Source organism: Choloepus didactylus, chromosome 7 (assembly GCF_015220235.1).
Source record: "Choloepus didactylus isolate mChoDid1 chromosome 7, mChoDid1.pri, whole genome shotgun sequence".
Taxonomy (NCBI): domain Eukaryota; kingdom Metazoa; phylum Chordata; class Mammalia; order Pilosa; family Megalonychidae; genus Choloepus; species Choloepus didactylus.
In genome coordinates this window covers 54,667,907-54,688,083 of record NC_051313.1, presented here as the reverse complement: position 1 = coordinate 54,688,083, position 20,177 = coordinate 54,667,907, and the positions used below count along the sequence as shown (strand labels likewise).

The 20,177-nt window shown below is 38.9% G+C and overlaps 1 protein-coding gene across 19 annotated transcripts in view; it reads left to right on the top strand.

Moving 5' to 3' along the window:
- KLHL32 (kelch like family member 32) overlaps positions 1 to 20,177 on the top strand; it is a 318,742-nt gene that overhangs the window by 251,192 nt on the left and 47,373 nt on the right. For 14 of the 19 annotated variants that reach the window (XR_005217809.1, XM_037842503.1, XM_037842505.1 and 11 more), the window contains one exon: positions 2,768 to 2,983. The exons of 3 other annotated variants lie outside the window; for them this stretch is intronic. Coding sequence is in view for 12 of the 16 variants with exons in the window: in XM_037842503.1 (XP_037698431.1) it covers positions 2,768 to 2,983 (216 nt within the window). In the remaining 4 variants the exon portion in view is untranslated. Of the gene's footprint in view, positions 1 to 2,767; positions 2,984 to 20,177 lie in introns of those variants that run through there. 2 more of the 19 variants (XM_037842512.1, XM_037842520.1) reach the window with 2 other exon arrangements.

The following is a 20,177-nucleotide window of genomic DNA, read 5'->3' as shown; positions in this document are numbered from 1 at the left end:
GAAAAGGCAAGGAAGGGCAGCAGACTTTTAACTGAGGTTTCTCTTGTACTGAAGGATGTGTTAGTTCCCCTTTGCTGTTCAATCAACCATTGACACGTGTCCATTTAGCCTTCTTAATTCTCTACTAGTAAACCTGAAATACTTTGTTAGATTGGATTTAGGGGGTTATATAAAATTATATCTTCCTGAAATGAAACTATGTCAGGACCATGGAAGAAGGCATTAAATAATTACCTTTCAAAAGAAAGAGTGGCATAGCATAAAAAGCATAGTTTTAAAAATGCTCCATTAAAATAAATTAATTTTCTGGTTCTGTGTAGTTCTGAATTGGACTGCTGTTAAGTTGCAGGCTTCTAATTGAAAAAGACCTGTTTTTTGTTAATTTTTCAACATCTAGCGTATCTCCATATAAAGAAACAAAGATATGAAGATACTTAATAAAGAATATTTGATAGCTGGTACATAATCCAGTCCCAAACTCGCAGTTGTATTCTCCTTTTTGACAGGAGAACAAGTGAAGAAAAACTTTTTCCTGGCGTTCACTGACAGTCCACCTTTTGGTTTGTGGAGCGTGGTATTTTTCTGCTTCCGTGCATGCTCACCTCTCTGTGGTGCAGCAGGTGCTGCCCGGGACCGTGCGCCACCCTTTGGGCATGAGCCTGGAGTACCAGAAGGGCACTGATACAGCCGTCCAGTCTTTAGGGGGCTGTAGAGCAAGTTAGTGGGTCATTGGAGTGGTATGCAGGGCCTTAAAGCAGTTAAAGTTGCTTGTGAGATGTGAGAAATACCTGCCAGAAATGATGTACTTATGCTCAGGAGATGATCCTAAAGTTTGTTCTGAAAGCTCCGCTTGCAAGGGTAATATCTTCTTTCCCTCCTACAGTAGATTCAATCCTAATAATTCAAATTTGGAGAAAACATTTAAACATTGCTTGAAAAAAAAATTGGCTGCAAGAGTCAAATCATCAGTATTCCTTTGATAAAATCTGCTGAATGGGAAGCCAGGATATTTTGATTGACTGACTGTGAGTGGGCTCTTAGATCCTTAAGTTATGATGGGTTTTATTGGTCATCTGTGGAAAACATCATTTTAAAGATAAACATTTATTTCTTTTCAGTTGTATAGACAAATGGAGCTATTTAGAGTTTGGCTGATTCCTAAAGTTATCTAGCTTGACTCCTTTTAGGAATTTAATTAAGGTGTCATCTCCAACCAAAAGAGATAGAATCTAAAGTAGGAAAATTTAATCAGGTAGCCATAATAAGAATGCAGTTGTTGATCTGAGAACTGTTTTTAGCTTTACTATTTTATTATTTAGAACAACACTGTCCAGTAGAAATAATGGGAGGCACATATGTAATTTTAAATTCTCTAGTAGCCACATTTTTAAAAAAGTAATTTAAAAAAAAAGTAAAAAGAAACAGGGGAGATTAATTATATTTTAGCCCAACAATAATAATATATTTACCCAGTATATCTAGAATTGTATCATGTCAAGATGTAATCAGTATAAAAATTATTAATGTGCTATTTTACATTCTATTTTACTTATTAAATCTAGACTGGGTGTGTATTTCACTCTTATCTCACATCTCAGTTCACACCAGCCACATTTCACATATACAATAGCCACATGTAGTTAGTGGCTACTATATAGGACAGCAAGATTTAAAACATATTCGTTTAAACTCTCAAAAGTTATCAAAGCAAATACATTAAAATAGAACTAAATACTTCTAGAATTTTTAATACTCTTAGCTAGAAAAGGGAAAACGTTGAAAATTAGATAAGTGATGACATTCTGCACTTCTTAAGTTATTGGAAAACACTGATCCAGTACTAATAATCATAAGTTAAAAATGGGTAGTAACTAGAACATAGCCACACTCATTCATAGATAAGTTTTGTCAACAAACCTGCATGTCCACTCTGATTCTCACAGGGTTATGGTGACACAGGCTTTATGGGGGCCAGGGCTCTTTGGGGGCATCACTGAAGAGCCCCGGCTATGAGTTCGGAAACTTGAGAGAGAAAATCCCCAAAGAATGAAGCATTGCTGCAGAAACTATTTGAAAAGGAGGGAAAGGATGCCATTGGTTGTCTGAGTTGTTGAGACTAACAAAAAGCAAGAGACAGTTATGAATTATTCATCACAAGTAGATTCAATGTAGAGTTACTCAGAACGAAAATCTTTTCTGTGAGGTTTCCTCATTACCCTGAGACCTTACATTTAAATTTGTTTCAATTTCATTAAGTCAGGATGGTTGTTTTTATTCAAAGTCATCCTGCATTTGAATTTTTGGAAAAAGAACAGAGGTCAGTATATCTTCATGCATTTTGGGTCTTCTAATCATGACTCCCACATTATCTGCCCTCACATTATCTTCGGTAAAAAAATCGCACCTCCCAAGAGCGTTAAAATATGGTTAGGGGTAGAAAAATGATTGTCCTGTTTGTTAAAGTGTTTCGAGAAAGTCACAAAGTAACGGTTCAACCAGTGAAACCAGAAATCCCTTTCAATCCATTTACTAAGATTTATTAAGTATATGGGTTTAAAGAGGGTCAAAGTGAGGAAAAATTGATGAATTCTAGAATAGCAGTTCTCTGCCCAGAACCTAACAATGGAGAATTTTTTATATTAACAGTGGGGTTTGCATTCCTGTCTTGCAAACCTTAATGAGTCAATCTGAATTTCTCTCCTGCTCTTTCTTGGATTGATTGCTAAGAGATCTTTTTTTTCCCCCATTTTTATTTTTTGGCATCCAGGAACTAAATAGCTTTAATTACTTGGATCTGTACAGACTTGCTGACCTCTTTAACCTCACTTTGTTGGAGAAGGCAGTGATCGATTTCTTAGTGAAACATCTCTCTGAACTCCTGAAGAGTCGCCCGGAAGATGTTCTAACGCTTCCTTATTGTCTGCTTCAGGAGGTACTCAAGAGTGACCGCCTAACTTCCCTGAGTGAAGAGCAGATCTGGCAGGTAAGGGCGCTCGGCTTTGAGAAGCCATGAAATTATTAAAAGTTAAAGGATCGAAGAGCAGTGGAAACTGTTTTACCTGGTTTGGTCCTTGTACTGGTTGAAGTTTTAGAAGTTGTGATCAAGTGATCAGAGAACACCAGTCCTTGAAATTTGGAGGTCTCAGTGGACTCAGTTTACCTCAGGGCATCGCAGGTGGGATTCCTCAGACCCTCACAATTTCAAACTGTGTGTCTTCTGGAACCCTAACTTGGTTGCATCAGAAAGAGTTCATGTGGTTTTTCCTCTGATAAAAATTGTTCCTTACAGTGACTGTGAGAACAATGGTTTGTAAGGTGGTATCTGTGCATATTTCAGACCAGTGGAATTAGAATAAATTCAGGCCTTTCTGAAAACAGGTCAGGAACGTTTCTTTATCACAGTAGAGAGCAGCTTGGAGCTCTAAGGAAATGAAGCTCTTCTTGCACTGCGGTGAAAAACTCTTCCTCCTTAGTTCATTCCACATTGATTGCTGTTTTCCTAAGTCCTGACTTTTCACCTGACATAGCATTCTTTTCACATATCCTTTGTCTAGGGGACCAGAAGATGATTTGTGTTTTGAACTTGATTATTCAATTTAAATCCTTTCTGTGGTCATCCCCAGTGACTACCCTTGAAAAATCCATATGGTGTCTTTGGGAAGCAGAGCCCATCTTTTCCCTCTCTATACTGCCTCTCTGATTCTCTGATGCACTGGCAAGCCATCTCGTTACTTATACTGCCCTACCTTCAAGATTTCATAATCTTTTGAAAAAATATTTATATACCAAATACAAAGGAAATCATTAAGCTTTCTATTAGCTGAGGAAGCAGTGAATACCTGGTATCAAATGACATTCAGAGACATTCAGGCCAAAATAGAGTCACAGGTAGCTGTTACTCGTCTAACATCTGACTCGACTGACCGATGATTGTCTTGTTGCCTTCTTAATTCTTCCTCTTCCATTCACCAGCAACTTCCCTCTTCATTATTGTTTCCACCAGTGTTGGTAAGAAGAGTTGCAGAGTTTTAAGGGTCTCCTGGATCCCAGGCTCCTTTCAGACTTGACGCCTTAGGCTTACAACAGGCCTGCAGGATGGCTATCACCCCAGATGAGCAAAACAAGGCTTTAGTGCCTTGCTCTGCATTGCAGAGCAGAACCAGGTTTCTAATTCAGGTCTGCGTATCCTGCTTATTGCTCTACTAGTCCACACTGCCTTAACGAAGAAAATGTAAGGGGCGGGGGGGGGGGGAGTGATTTTTTTTTTATTATTGTTTCTTAGTTATTTCTGATAATGTTTATTCAAGCAGAGGTTGAAAGTGTCGGTGAGAATGAGTATTGGGCGTGAATTTCGATTATCCATGGCTTTCCCTTGTAAACAAAAATCATCAGAATTTACTTTGGTCAGTTCATGGTGGGAAATAGTGAAATTTTTCTTCACTACCCTAAGAGAAGAAGACTTAGAATGAATTCTGTGTTTAATTATTTCTAACTGAATTGAGATTTGAGGCCCACTGTCCTGTGGTTCTCTCTCTTTTAGTGGTAGAGTTGAAGGCACTGCCAAAGATGACATGATAATGTTCAGATTTTTGAGTGTCAAAAAAATTCCATACTGTCCACTTAAGAGTTATCATAATTGCCTCTCTAAAGGTTAGCAAGATTATAATGTAGAATTTTAAAACCTGGTTTTTGCTTCAGGCAATATATATTTTTTTATATCTGGTCCTCAAGAAATAATTAAAAGACTCAAATAAATATTATCAATTTAGGCATTCAGCAAGTAATAAGAAACTGTTTTTGCTTTATCTTAGTAAATAAGTAATTCCCTCATACTGAACCCAATAGAGAAAATCAAATCAGACCAGCTATATTGCCTCAAGTATAGTTAAGTTCATCATTTTTGCTGAGGTTATACTAGTAATGCAATATACCATGGAAGAATCTAATATTCAGCCCAGGGTGAAGATTGGGTATGCCAGAGGATTAGTGTCAGGGTGCTTTATAGAAGTGAAACTTGATGGACAGGCTGGAGACAGATCTACAGAATCTCATTAAATTGTTGAATTGTTCATTACAGAGTGTTCTCACTGTAATAAAGTGCTCATTGACTTTGACAAATCCCCATCCCATGTCTTAAAGAAGAACAGTGAAGCAAGGGGTGTTGGGGAGGAGAAAGGAAATTGGCACAAAGTAGGATAGGTAATAGAAAAACTGATGGAGGGGTAGTGCTATGTGATTAATATGTGCAACCAGTAACCTGTGCAAGAGCCTGGTAAACAAATACACATGAGTTTACGTACATGGCTCTACCACCACCTACCAATAATGAGATCTGGGACAATCCCTTTTTTTAGTGAAAGGTCTAATTTTCATTGTTCACCAGACTTCATGAGGCCTGGCTCTGAAGACATCTTATGAACCTTCAAATTATCCTTCACTGAAGAAACTCTTTTTTACTTTTTCCTGCTGTCCCTGATCCAGTCTCTTTCTTGATAAAATGTGCTGCTAGCTGCAATAACTATTCTGTGGCTCTGTGAACCTGTGAAATCCCTAAAGCTTATGCCATATACCTGCTCTTTTTTTCCATCTGACCTTTTTAAGCTTTATCTTAAGTCTCCTTTCACGGAAGACTTTGCGATCCTTCCTAGACAATTTCTCTCTTTCTTTCCTGGCCTGAAATTACTTGGTCTGTTGGTTAACTTTATAGTCAGGGGTAACCTGGGGACTTGCACCAAATGCACACCTTAGATGTATAAGGACATAGCAGTCCCCTCAAGACATGTTGTTTTTTAATTCAGTTCAATTCAGCTCAACAATTGAGTCTTATGTTTCAAGGCCACTGATTTCTCAGGTTCTGGGTGAAAGATAGCAAAGAGGTTATCGGGGCCAGAGAAAGGATTGACTAAAAATGAGCAAGTCAGCTGAAGAGGGAACATGGAACAAGAGGTCACTTGAATTTGTGCCCTGGCAAATCTCCTCCAATTTTATTTTGCTTTGTGTTTTAGCCCCCAACTTCGCTCTTTGTTTTAATAGGGCACTGTTAAGTTTCCCGGGTTAGATTCAACATCTAATTTCAGATCTCTGAATTGGGTTTATATTTAGACTGAAACAAACAAACAAATCTGTACCATCCCCATGCATTCTTGTCTGTTTTCGTTTTCATAGGAAACATCTGCTAATCTCAGTTTTCTTCCCAGGAAAGTGCATTCTCTGCCTCTTCTACCTCAGATTCTCTTTTACGAAAATGAGATTACTTTCCATGGGGTTACAGTTTATAGAAAATGCCTGAAGTTAATGCAAATTCTCTTTTATTTGCCAGTATCAGGAGAAGGTGTGGCTGTCCATCCCTCCATATTTATTGAGCACCTGGTAAATACCCAAAACCGGGCTGAGTATAGCAGAGTACAGGTTTGTTAATTCCATTTCCCTCTCTCAGACCTTACCCCAATTGGGAGAGATACTTTTGATTTTAAGCATGTGTTTTAGTTTCCTAGGTTGCTCAAAGCAAATACCATGATATGGTTTGGCTTAAATAATGAGAATATGTTAGCTTAGAGTTTAAGGCTGAGAAAATGTCTAAATCAAGGCATCATCAAGGCGATACTTTCTTCCCAGAGACAGCTGCTGTCAATCCTTGACTCCCCTGCCACATGGCAAGGCACATGGCAGTGCCTGCTGGTCTCTCCCTTTTCTTCTGGGTTTTGTTGATTTCAGCTTCCTCTGTGGCTTTCTGTCTTCATCTGAATTATTCTCTTATAAAAGACCCCAGTAATAGGTTTACTTCCCATCCTGAATGAGGTGGGACACACCTTAACTGAAGTAATCTCATCAGAAGGTCCTACTGACAATGGGTTTACACCCCTAGGAATGGATTATATTTAAGAACATGTTTTACTGGGGTACATGCAGCTTCAAACGATCACACCATGAATCTACCATTTTAATTATTTCACCTCTAAAGGAGCAGAAACAAGAAAGATGCTTTAAAAATAGATAAAGACCATTTATTAAAAGAATATTTCTTGAGCACCTATTATGTGCTAGACACAGAGTTGGAAGCTAGATCCTGGGGTAAAAAGCTTTATAAAAATATACAATTATTGAATTAGACAAATATAGTTCAGCTTTATTGCTGAAAGTGGAGAATTTTATTTTTTCTTTATTAATTTATTAACTTGTTTCCTAGCTTAGTGAAGGAGATTTATCTCAGATCATCATATTTCCTTATTGTTTTATGAGGACAGTACTTATAGCAATGCTTTTCTTCCTTTATTGATCTTGGAGTTGAGGGCACCTTCTACTTATATTTTGAGTCTAAGACTACTAATTAGACTGAGCAATCTGGTGTCATAACTGATGTCAAATTAGGTCAGATCTTAGCGGGAGCCTCCTCCTTTATCTGACTCATGTTCCTTCTTCATATGGCAAAGAAGGACCGTGTCCCCTGGTTGTGAGGGGAGGAGGATCCTGCTTTACATTTGTCTTCAATTATATGTTCCCGGAGGCAGAGGCTGTGCCTGCACTGTTTGCATTGTGCACTGCCATGTTGTCCTCTTGTATTCTATAAATAATAAATAGAAACAATAATGCAGAGTTTCATATTAAAGTATATGGAATGGATAATAAAGCATCATACTAGTCCTACATAAGGCTAGATTTACTCTAGGAAAACTGTTATATAAAATGAGTTTGGCCTTTCTAGAGATGGCATTTTTCCTTGCCATATTTAAGTTGGGAAGTTACTTCCATAAGTCATCCTGCTAATAACATATTCTCTTTATTTCTCTAGAGACATTAGTTAAATACTGTTTAGAGTAGTCATCAACCTCAAATTCAGTGGTTTCTGACAGGTCCCACCTAGGTTTTTCTCTTTACCACAAAACTACCTATATTATAATTTTATTTCATCATCTTTCTTCAAAAGGATTCCCAGAAGGTAAACCCAAACAAAAAGCTACTATCACCATAGAGTTGGAAAGTAGAGGATATAGCATGTACTCATCTTTACCCTTTTGTCTGTTAGATGATAAATTGACTCAAATGCACCATCTAACAGATAAAAGGTGCCAGAGAGAAGCAAGGACTTCAAGCAGTGCTGTATGTCAAACAATACTATCAGAAAATGTCATATTTGAATATCACATCACATTTTCCAGAATGCTTCTGCATTCATCATGTCTTTGTTCTCCTTATGGTACAAGGGGGAAAACTGAGGTAACAAAACTAGAAATCAAGCTCATGTCTTCTACCTCTCAGACTCTTTCCACTTTGGTCCACAGCCTCTAAATTTGAACACTCCAGTTCTCTGGTGTGGTGCCCACAGATTGAAAGGAAGATGACTGCTCCATCCACCTCCGTATCTATGTCAAATTGCTAATTCTAACTCTGTGTTCCATGACATGTGCCTCATTCATTCATTACTTTATTCCCAATGGTGACTGAATGGCTACTCCACCTGGCAGTGCCATGTTCAGTAGCACTTTTGTCTGCTGTATGATGCGTGCTGAGCAGTCAGTGGTGGAAAGGACTGATAGGGCCCTGCTTTCATGGATCTTACGGTTCCCCTTATTTGTATTTCACAGGATTTTTAGGTCTGGTATGGAGCTTTCTGCTTGCCGCTTTCCCATCAGGCTGGGTTCCCTCCCTCACAGTGGGGACTGATCTGTATTACATAGTTTAATGATTTCTTTGCTAGTTTGGGACATGTTGAAATGGTCTGGGTACATTGGAAAACAAAGTGCCTTTGTATGGCTGTTTGAACACCACCTTTTTTTAGTTCTTTGTTCGTTGTTAACTCTTACTCATTGTAAGCTTTGCAAGCCTTTGCATGTGGATGTCAAGGAACAGTCCAAGACTCAAAGAAGTCAGACTATGAGTGATTATTTAATTTAAAAATGCTTTGAGTAGTGTTCACATTTTTGACACTCAGACCTTGGTAACTAGAAACAGAATAAAATCCAATAGCCTGAGAACTATCCCCCAGTGAAATTTGTAATCTTTCCTCTTCTTCCTGCCCTCCTTCACTTTTTCCTACATGAATGTGTCATTACAGACTTTTTTTCAAAGCATCATCGTGATAACTCATTTTAATTTTTACTTACCAATCCTTAAACTCATCAAACATGTACCACTTCTCAATTTTCTTCCAGAAAATGTCTTGCAGTCCCCCCAACTACATTACCTTTCTACAGATTTGATGAGAATATCTTCATTTCTTTCTCATGAGGAATTAGTGGAGAGAATAACACTGGCAGTGCTCCTACTTCAGGGCTTGCTTCTTGAAGTTCCAGGGGTTATAGCTAGTCACTCTTTCTGATCCCCCTGTAGTGGCTCCTCTATGAGGATTCATCCCTGAGTGGATTGACTTGTGGCTTTGCTGTTGTTTATCTGGACGGTGTGCCTTTGCAAGGTGCCTGATGCATTCATTTCAGAAGGACTTGGCTCCGGTAGCCCTCAGTGCTGGGGCTGTGTGTTGTCAAGTAGCTGTGAGGGGCAGCGATTACCAGAAATTACAGGAGACCCAGCTTGACCCAACTTGTACTCATGTGCTGCTGTTCCCATGAGTTGCTAGTGAGATTTGCGTGTGTCTGCACATCTGTGTGTGTGTGTTTTAAAGAATGAGCACAAGAGAACAAGGTGATTTATGAGATAGGACACATTTATGTTCCCTGCTTCTAATTTTCATTGATTCATGTTGTTTCCAGACTGATATTTTTGTTGTTGCTTCTGTGAGTTGGGAAGAGATGACTGGAGAATAGTATATATACGTTGGTGGCCGGCAGTAATATTGCTGCTCCTTGGCTTATCAGGGATTTCAAAATAAAACCCCACTGTAAGCTATATATGAGGTAGAAACCCCAAGGCTAGGCACAAATATCCATCAAGAACGACAATAATATTTCTTTACGTTCCTTGAAAGCTTTCCCTTTTTAAACCATTTTTACCCACATTACCTCATTTGAATCTCTCATCAGCTTTATAAGGTCTAGAAGGTAAATATTATCCAAATTTTAATTAGTGAGGGAACTGAAGCTCACAAAGATTCGTGACTGACTCACTTCCTGATACAGGTTTCAGTGTAGGTCTCACTGTATTCTTCTGAAATACACCCTCGCTCTAAGAAAACAGAAACTCAAATCACCGTATACATCTGCTCATAAATCAGAGAGGCTTTTATATGTTATTCTGCAATGAATGAGCCAGCAGTACGGATTTCCTACTGTGAGGTAATTTTTACGCAGGTAAAAATGGAAAGTACAGCTTTGTGGGAAGTTGCAAAAATGATTCCAATAGCATCATTGAGGTGTGGCCCTTTATTAGAGTCTGGAAAATTGTGGCTCTAAATGGATTATGGAGGAAGAATGGAGAGAGAATTCTTACAGAGGTAGGGAATGGCCTTTTACTCTTTAAGGGTGCAAGGTGATGAAGTGTTAAAACCTGATCAAGAGATTCAAATCAGTGCAAAAGAGAATCTGAGGTGCCATTATTTTTGCTGTGGCTATGTAGACTGGTGGGGGGGTCTGGGGGTAGGGAGTCCTTATCCATCCGAGACTGGATGGAAGCCATGGAAACGATCAGTCATTACATCTTCGCTTTATGCCCAGTGTACTGAATAAGTTTAGAAAATTTTGCTGCAGAAACTGGCAGTTGGGTGGTGGCTTAGATATGGGGCTTAGGAGAAAGGGGAAAATATTAATTTATTGGAATTGTTTAATGTTAGTCTCTTTCCAGTAAGAATGAACCTCTGGGCCCATATCCTGCACCAACAGGTTATTTCTTTTGGAATCCTTATCAGGCCTGTTGAATGCCCAGTGGCCATGGTGTACATGCCAGCTGGCCATGAGGACCATAGTAGTTTCTTCTTACGTACCTTCCAAGGCAGAGGGTCTAAACTTAGCTATGGAGTGGCCCAGAAGCTCTAGAATTACTTACATTGTAAAGAGGTGTCTGGAGAAGCCTTTTCATTTGTTGTTGAATACTGACATTCTTATACACTGTTCTCCCCACTTCTGCTTCCAGAACTTTTGCTACAAGTACAAATAAAAAAAGAACACCTCCACAGATCTGGAGGAGAAAAGTGGCTATTCTAAGACAATCATCTGTGGCAGTATTGTAGGTAAAGATACTTCTTAGGACTTATCTGAGTCTGTAATACAGAGTAGAGCATTCTCTGGAACGGGGTTTTCCTCCTTTGTCTGACTACCTCCTCCTCATTACTTGGGATGGCACATTGAAGGAATACAAATAGATTTCGATATGCTGATAGAGAAAACATAACCAGTAGGAGAAATTCATTTTAGGAAAAAAAAAATTCCTTGATGGGTTCCAAAGGCAAATACCCAGGAATTTGTACATTATTTATAGGAAGTAGTGCAAGTCAGCTTGGGTAGGTGACACAGATATTACTTATGCTTCACGAACACAAGCTAAGAAGAGCCCCATAAGCTAGAGGTTGAATGCACATATATTTTGTGTGTGTTCTTGTTGATGAGAAATGCCTGCACACTACCTCCTCTGGCCACACAAGGAAATCAGGTAATTAAGAAGTGATGGATGGTGTGCTAAAGTTTAAACGTTTTAGGAGGACCTATCTTATTAACACTTTAAAGCAAGTGAGCATAATATCATTAATTTTGATTAATTCATTTGCTCTTAATATAGCTTTTAATTTGTAATTCTATGTGAATTACAATGTAATTTGTCATTAATTATACTAAATTGACTATAAGTCAGCCAATCACAATGGGAAATTACTCACAGCTGAAAGTAGAACTAAACCTTTCCCTCCAGAAAGAAAGCTGCTTAGCTAAGAGGCAAATGCACTTTAGACATCCCTCTGTTTGGCTTTGAGGATGACATTGGAACTGGTGAAGGCTGTAAGTAATTCTGCCTAGAGCAGGGACTAGGTACTCTCTGGAGTAAAGCCCCTATTGAAAGCCAATAAAAGGGTAAGTAAACAAAGGAGTTGGTTTATCAGCCTTGCTTTCTCATTGCACATAAGGTTTAGGCAATGTAGGGGTGTGGGGCAGGGCTTTAGATTTATTCATTCCACATCCCTCAGATTCTAGGGGCTGGAACAGCACTTGCCCAGATTGGCCTGTTTTTTGTCTTGATGCTCTGTGAGCCAGCTGTGAAAGCCTGTTTTAAATCCCATATGCAGGCAATATCTCAAAGCCCCTCCTATTTGACCTAGACACAAACCGCCTTTTGGGCAGAAGGAAGTCATGCCTTCAAAAGTCAACCCCACGCTGGGAGAAGAGCGATCCCCTTGGGGGAGTTGCCTTTCAGCCCCCAGGTAGTCAAGTGACCTGCTGGAGAATATGTGCGCTTGAGGATATGGTGGGAGAGCAAGGGCAGATTTGGAAAATGCATGTTGGAACTGTTTGCCAGACATCATCCCTTGAGAATTGTCTCCTAAAGAAATAAGCAAACCAAAAACTTTGAGATGTTTGCTGAAAGTCATATGACAGATGTAGCAATATTCTGCTAAGGGTATATCTTACATGCAGGTAGAACTCTGGGTGTTTTGTACATTCTGGGTACATTTGTGGTGAGCAGTTGACCCATAAAATAAGGCCTAGATATCAGGGAATAAGTTTTGCTAAATATTGCATAGAAAAGTCAAGGCTTTTTAAAATAACTCTTCTTCTTACTTTGTTAATTATATACTATGGCTCATCATTTTAACCCACAATCTAGCAAATAAAATGACCTGAATTTTATGTAAAAATTTTGAGTTGGTTTAAAAATATCCTGAATCCTAAGCCGGCAGTCACCACTTCACCTGTCTCTTATGCACATGTAGATCAGAGTCCCACCACATACACACTTGCAGGTAGACACACACATGCATACACAGGTGCATATTAATCTTTGCAGCCAAAAGGTTTTCCTTTGTTTTGTAGTATTGACCTGAATCATAATGCCCTACAGAGACTCATGATTGGCTCGTTGATCTCAAGATGAAACAAGAAAATAGAAGTTAGAAGTTTGTTCTTACTATTCCAAGTGTATATTCCATTCACCACTAAAATTCTTACGGATGTTACTATCTGTAGTTTGTTAACAGTAGCTGCTTTTGTAATGCCGCTTTGTGTTGTATCGGTTTTCTCCAAATACCTTTTCAAATTCAGCCTGGCCTATCCCAGCATTTTTATATTCTGCTACTCCAAATCTCCTTTTTGATAACAGCATAGGGTTGGTGGGTCCCAGTCCCTTTCCTTCCACTTGTGTTTCCTTCCCGACGTAGCTTCAGGTTCCTAACCCAAAACAATCTTTTGATCCCCTCAGTTGAATGAACTGTTTTGAGCTCTTAACATGTTGTTTTTAGAGCACAGTAAGGATTTGAGACAGAGCAACCAATATTGTAGTAAACAGAGCATGAGAGAAAACATTTACAGGGCATCTCTGCCCTCAGTTTCTTTTATCTTTTCTCGTCATTTAGAATGTGAGCTGGAATAAATGGATCTGCTAATCAAACAGCAGTGAGGGGTTAGGTCATTGGAAGCCTTTTAGTCATTTGGTGCTGTTCAAGAGTGAATTTGTTAGAATTATGCTGAATACCCACTTAAAGCCTCAGCTGATAACCCTACCTGTGTTTTATAACTCTGCACTGTCAGAACTCATAATAAGTCAAACATTCTTTCAGTGGTGCTCATAAGGGAGGAAAAAAACCCCACAAATTTAAGAGTAATTTCAGATTGTAAATGAAAAGGAGAGGCACGACTGTTCATTTGCACCAATCATGCCTTCCTTTCATCTGCTCTGATTAGGCCTGGTGCGGTTTCATCAGACTCCTCCATCACTGAGCTGTCACTCCAGCCGTCTGTTGATTGAAAACAATCAAGGCTCTGATGGCACAATTATTCTGACCCTTTAACTAGAGGCTGCTGTGATAATGAAAGGTTGATTATGATAGTTTGTGCCTCTTTCAGTTTGCCAAGAAGGTTAATTTGGGCATCAGACGGATGTTTAATGGGCGCTTGCTGGCTACACTGAGGTAAATGAGAACGTGCAGTCTTGGATATTGCACGGATATAGTTTGGCTGTCAATCATTGTCATTTGGAGTTTGTGCCTCACACTCTGGAAATCACATTTTATTTTTTCCTTGGGATTTAATTTATTCTGTGCCCTGAGGAAGTTCTTTCACTGGGTGACCTTCACAGCAGCTTTCTCTGCCTTTTTTTTTTTTTTTTCTTTTTCAAATGGAGCTCAAAGGCACAACACATCTAGAAGAGCATTTTTCTTTCATTTTCACTTAAAAATGGAAACTTTAAAAATCCATCCTTATCACTGCCTTCCAATAGAGCAAATGTTTCCATTCCGATTGTGCAGTGGGGAAGTATAAACGACAGGGTCCTCTGGCCAGTTTGCTAATGCAGCAGCGCACATAGTTGTTCTGCACTGCTTCTTACACTAACCAGCAAACGTCATAAATTCAAAATGAGCACATAGATGGAACTGAAAGTTCCACCCTTCTTACATTTTTCTCTCTAGCATGTGTCACGACAGTTGTTGAATTCCTGCTTCCAAGCTCAGCATTTTACTTCTTTTCCGACCATCTTGGAAAGCTTGGGAAGGGGTTGAGGTAGCTGCAACTTTCAGTTTGTATAAATCCTGCAGCTGATGCTGTGGCTATGTGAGGCATAGGTTTGAAAAGATGCAGGCACCTAATAATGCTGATATTTACAGTGTGTAGCTCACTGTAATCCTTTTTATGCATACCTTTTAAAAAGAAAAAAAAAATTTGAGGAAAACATTTATTTGTCTCTAAACTGTGCATGGTAGTCTCATATGTCAGGCACCTGAAAGCTAGAATCATCATTTTGCCTTTTTGTTTGTGTTGTCTTCAATTGTTTTTTTCACCAGTGAACATTCAGCAACACATTTCTACCTAGCCTCAGACATTTTTTCCCACGTGTCAATTGTAAAACAATAAGTAAGTCTATAGATGTTAGATGGTATCCTAATGATTATAATTTTGTTTCAAGAATTCTATTTTCACATTGTTTATTTCTTATCTTTTTTTAAGCTATTTGTTTTTCCCCATCCAGTTTTCAAAAAGTAAGGAGAATCATCAGGTGGTAATTCAGTTTCACCTGAAGAGGCTCGAAAAAAGAATTGTCCTTGAATCCAGTTACTTTTTTAATGTAGTTCTTATTTAAGCAACCATGCCATTTAAAATGTTAACTCAAAAATAACCTAGAATAGGGTCATGCATATAAACAGTCTATCCCCATTTGTCAACACACTAGACCTCCAAATTATTATTTTTTGTTTAGCTCTATGGACAACACAGATAAAATAGCCCTTAGAGATGCTTCCTAGAATTATTGACTAGGTTAGGGCTTGTTTTCATTTAAGCAATGGGAAGTAGAAAGGTAATTAGAGAGAGAAATGTGTCAGTCAAATCAGTCAATACTTCTTTGGTATTTAGAAAAGAGATGTAAGGTTTCATTTTGATATTAACTATGGTGTCTGTGACCACGAGTGATTTTATTTTATAGATTTGCTATATTGGCAAATTAAAGCGACTCTAGCAAAGGCTGTTTCTTCATGAAGGAAGTATAACTCATTATTTCAAATTGTTTTTGGCTCAATACAGGACTGAGTCCCTATCTTCTCCCAGTCCTTCTGCTATTAATGTCTTATGTGAAAGACTCATCTCTGAAATAGAGGACTTTTCCTGTGTCCTCATGAGTTCTCTGCCCCACACCCACCCATCGCACTTGCACAGCAACAATCCCCTGAGATTGCCCCCTCCACAGCGACCTCCCCCTCAGAAGATCCCTCACAGCGTCTCACTCCATCTTCTAATGCCCTTTCCTCTGCAAGGCCCCTGCTGGCAATTCCTCAGCTCCTGGGGCTGCGCCTGGTCATCAGGCCCAGTTTCTCTCCAGTCCCTCCATCTCCACCTTCCACAACCCCCTTGCTCTTCAAACACACTGATCCCCCTAACCTTATAAAGGTGTCTCGGGTCTATGCTTTCACCAGGTAAATAGTCTCACACCTCCTGTTTTCTAATGTTTGGCAGACACTTGATGGCTCGCGTTCCATGTGCCAGCACTGGGGCTAACGAAGACCCTTCCCTCAAAAGGCTTACAGATTCGCCTTGGGAACAGCTACGGCCTCCTACTCATTCTTCCTCCTTGGCATTTTCCTTCTTCTTTCACTAGTCCCCTGAGACTTTCAAACCAGCGATTCTACTCCACCGGTCCTGTCCCTCCACGTATCCATCTTCTTTGCAGGACTACCATAGGTTGGGTTCTCTAGGCCATCTTCCCCCAACAAAACTAAGCCCTGACCCTCTGTCTCTGCCACTTAGAATCTTACGTGCTTGCTTTCTGTCTGGACACTCATCTAACTTTTTCTTGTTTTTAACAATCCTTTTATACTCCAACCTCTTTTATATGGCAGCCTGGACACTGGCGAAAACGTCTCTGAAATTTCTGTTTGGGTAAAAAAAAAATTATGATAATTGTGCTGAAGAGTGTATCTTCTTCGACAAAGATAATCCTTTGTGTACTATACTCAGAGGTATTACAGGGAGGGAACAGAGGATTTGCTGTTCCCCAGTTATTTATGTAATGATGAAATGAAGTTAGAGAATGCAGTGTGAAATATGCTATTGAAACATCAGTGGCAGGACTGCAAGTCACTTAGTGAAGATGGTCAGTAGGTGGCACCACTTTTATTGAGGTCCTGTCACCCTTCTCCAGCCCCACTGGCAGGCATGGCCTCTGTCCCAGGCTCCATGCCCCTGTGATGTTGGAGTCTCACCACTGATGAGGTTTAGTCATTGTATTTCAGATAGTGAGGTCCCCGCTCCAATCACTGTACTCTGCAGCCCTCAGTTCATGTTTAAATTGACTTCGGAGGAGTCTTTGTTTTTATTTGAAGGCTGCTGACCTTAAACCCTTAAATGCAACTTAAGTACTCTCTCGGACTTCTAAATTCCTCATAGTGACACTTGTTTGAAGGATTTGGATATCTCTGTGTCAGTGACCTGGGGCAGGTGCTGGAGCATGTGGGGTCCGTTTGGTCATAACATTAAACATTTAATTTCATGTGTGCCAGTGAACCTGTTGTTGGCTCATTATTATGGGGTAAATTCATAAAGAAATATTCAAAGGCTTGATGTGCTCAGGATGCTCCAGGGCATGTTTACAAATTAAACAGCCTTTTTTTTCAAACCATAAAATTTATAAATGTACCAGAAACATTTAAAACACCCATGAGGGAAATGGCAACATAAAGAAAGAAGGTTCTTGTGTGTATCTGAAAATCTCTCTATAAAAGACAGAAAATTTTGAATTTGCAGGATTTCCCCCTCTAATTCCAAATTCCATGAGTATATTTTGCAGGAATATATCAAGATACTTGAGATCAATAGAAAGCCTTGAGTTTTATGTTATTAATAGTTCTTGGAAGTGAATAGCAAATAAAACTGTGTTTACATGTACTGATTAGAATCTTCTTTTTCTCTAAATAAGTTCCAGCACATAATGGCCACTTGATAAGAAAGTGAGGAAGAAATTAATGAATAGAAAAACTAAAAGAAAAGATTAATGATTGTATCATTTGCCCACTGAACGACCAAACAAGACGAAAAGTAGCCAGTTCAATCAATATTATTTTAGTTTCTTTGGCCAGATAGCCAATTTATATTTGTTTTTTTTTTTTTTTTTTTGCTTTGTTTTCTTACTACTAAATTAACTGATTTGAGATTTGGGGAAACTCATGTAGAGTCAGTATTTTTAAAGAGATACCCAAGCCAAGTATCTCTTAGGTTTAAGTCTGTATCTCTCCATCTATACTTCCAGTCTTGATTCTCTGACTTGAGATTTCACAAAACCATGGGCTTCACAATATTTAAAAGTGCTGGGTTCGCTTGTGTGAGAATAAGCCCCCCCATGGGTTAGTTTATAATCTGTTAAACTGTGTATCAGCTACAGCAGTCTCTCAAAATTTTTGCAAACACTGCACAATATTATGCTGTATAAGAATAATCTTAATGTGCCAACTTTATCATGAATTCAAAAGGATAACTGAATTAAGGAATAGTTCCATATATGGGTGGCACATTGCCATCATATTAAGTCTGTGTATTAGTCTAAATGTCATTGTTTACCAAGCACTTTCACACATGTTATATGTTATCTCATTCCGTCCTTGGTAGACCCCCTAGGAGGTGGGTGGTGTCATCTCTGTTATACGGATGATGAAACTGAGTCTCAGTACGCTGATGTATTTCCTAAGTGCACAGGTAGTAAGTTGCAGGAACAGGTCTTCTGACATCAAGTGCAGCCTCCTTTTTTGTTTTTTACAAAGCAACGTTTTATTTTTGTTGTGAAAAAAAAAAGTCACATTTCACAGATAAAATGTGTCACACTTACCAGTTAGAGGTAGGAAAAAGCACCAGAATTTCCCCTGGCCTTTTCCACTGACTTCACCCTAATGATGCATCCTCATTTCATGCAGTAACTGGGAAATAATGTGAGATGGCGGAGTTCACGTAGAGTCTCTCTAGTCTCTGTTACTAATAGGATACAGCCGAGTTTTCTTCTATTGACCAAGTTGGTTTTCTCTCATTTTCCAATGTTGTTTGAACAATAAAGGATTAATATCTTACTTGCTTGCATGCAAAGTCCCTTTTACATCCATAGGACGTTATATACAAATATGCAGACACTCACATTTTACTTAGAAGTTTCATATCACAATCTAGCATTTAGTAGTGCTCTCAAGCCATCTCAGCCATCAGTGGTTAGGTGGATTAGTATCGTCTTTTAGCTCAGAAACCATTAGCTAGACCACTGAAGGATACTTACAGGATGTTATTTCTGTATTTGTTCCTGGAGTTTGCTCATGCATGAGGAACCAAGAATGGGTTTCATTTTCCCGGCAGCATCATTGGCATGGGTGCTATCAGTTGTCTTTTACTGTCCTGCAGGTCATTCTTCCCATCTAAGAGGCTTTGTATGTATCAGATGTGGTGACGGTATATTTTAAAGACAGCCCGGAGGTAAAGTGTACGTGAACAGTTTACTGAATATTTGCATTTGTGTATAAGTCTCATTTGGGATTCTAAATAATTGGTACCTTTAAACAGTCACCTTATAAATTTGAGGTATATATTCTTTGGCTGAGATTATTTTATTTTTATAGGAGATTATATCTGTTAAATGGGATAATGTAATCTGCGCAAAATTGTTCCTAGGGAGAAAAAGACCATGATGTAGCCCAACTCTCTACTTGAGGGCTTGTGTACCCATGCTCCCTCTTATGTACACAGGCACACACACATATACACACACACACAAACAGATTTCTGATGAGTATAGAGTCATAAACAAAAAACATCTCTTTGTTCTTCTGAAAAGAGATTTATAAAATCTATCTGTGCTATTGAAATCTGTGACTTGGAGACTTGATACAGTGGTCAGTTTTGGTTGCTTCTCCCATCTGTAGGAATTTTGAAGGATTCTACTTTAAAATGTATTTTGGTGGATCCATAGGCAACATATATCCCAGAGGTAGAAGAGACTTTAGCAATCATCTCATCAACTTGCTCCTTTTGCAAATGAGTAGCCAGATGACTGGTCCAGTGTCCGGCCTTATTCATGCTGTTCTCTCTTTCTTGACTTTTCTAAAATTAGCTCAAATTGGCTGCTGATTATCACAGGTGGGAAGGATTTCACAGGCGATGAACCTCACCTCTTTTCCCATCTTTATTTGCTCTTCTTCTCGATAGATGACCTACCTTTTAAAAAATCCTCTTATAAGACTGAAACAAATTTCTCTTTACCACCCTACATATCTGCATCTTAAATACAGCAACCCTTGGGGGTAGTTTTTATTTTGGATCCTCCAGTTCTATGTGTTTATCCCCACCTCAGTGAGAAAGAGCCACCCTGGTCTCCAGAGCTGTAGCTTTTGGAGCTCCACAGTATGTATTTTTTTAAAAAACACATACATTGATGACTCCCAGAGCACAAATGTATGCTAAAAATGAAAAAAGAGCACCTGTCATCCCCCAACTTTATAAAGTATTAAATGAACAATGGAAGAATATGTGTTACCTGATCTGCTAAGCTTGGTATTCTTTTTAAAATCTGTCGGGTGTTTTGTTCTGGTATTGTATGAACCTGGAGCCTCATCAGATTTGATTCTATTG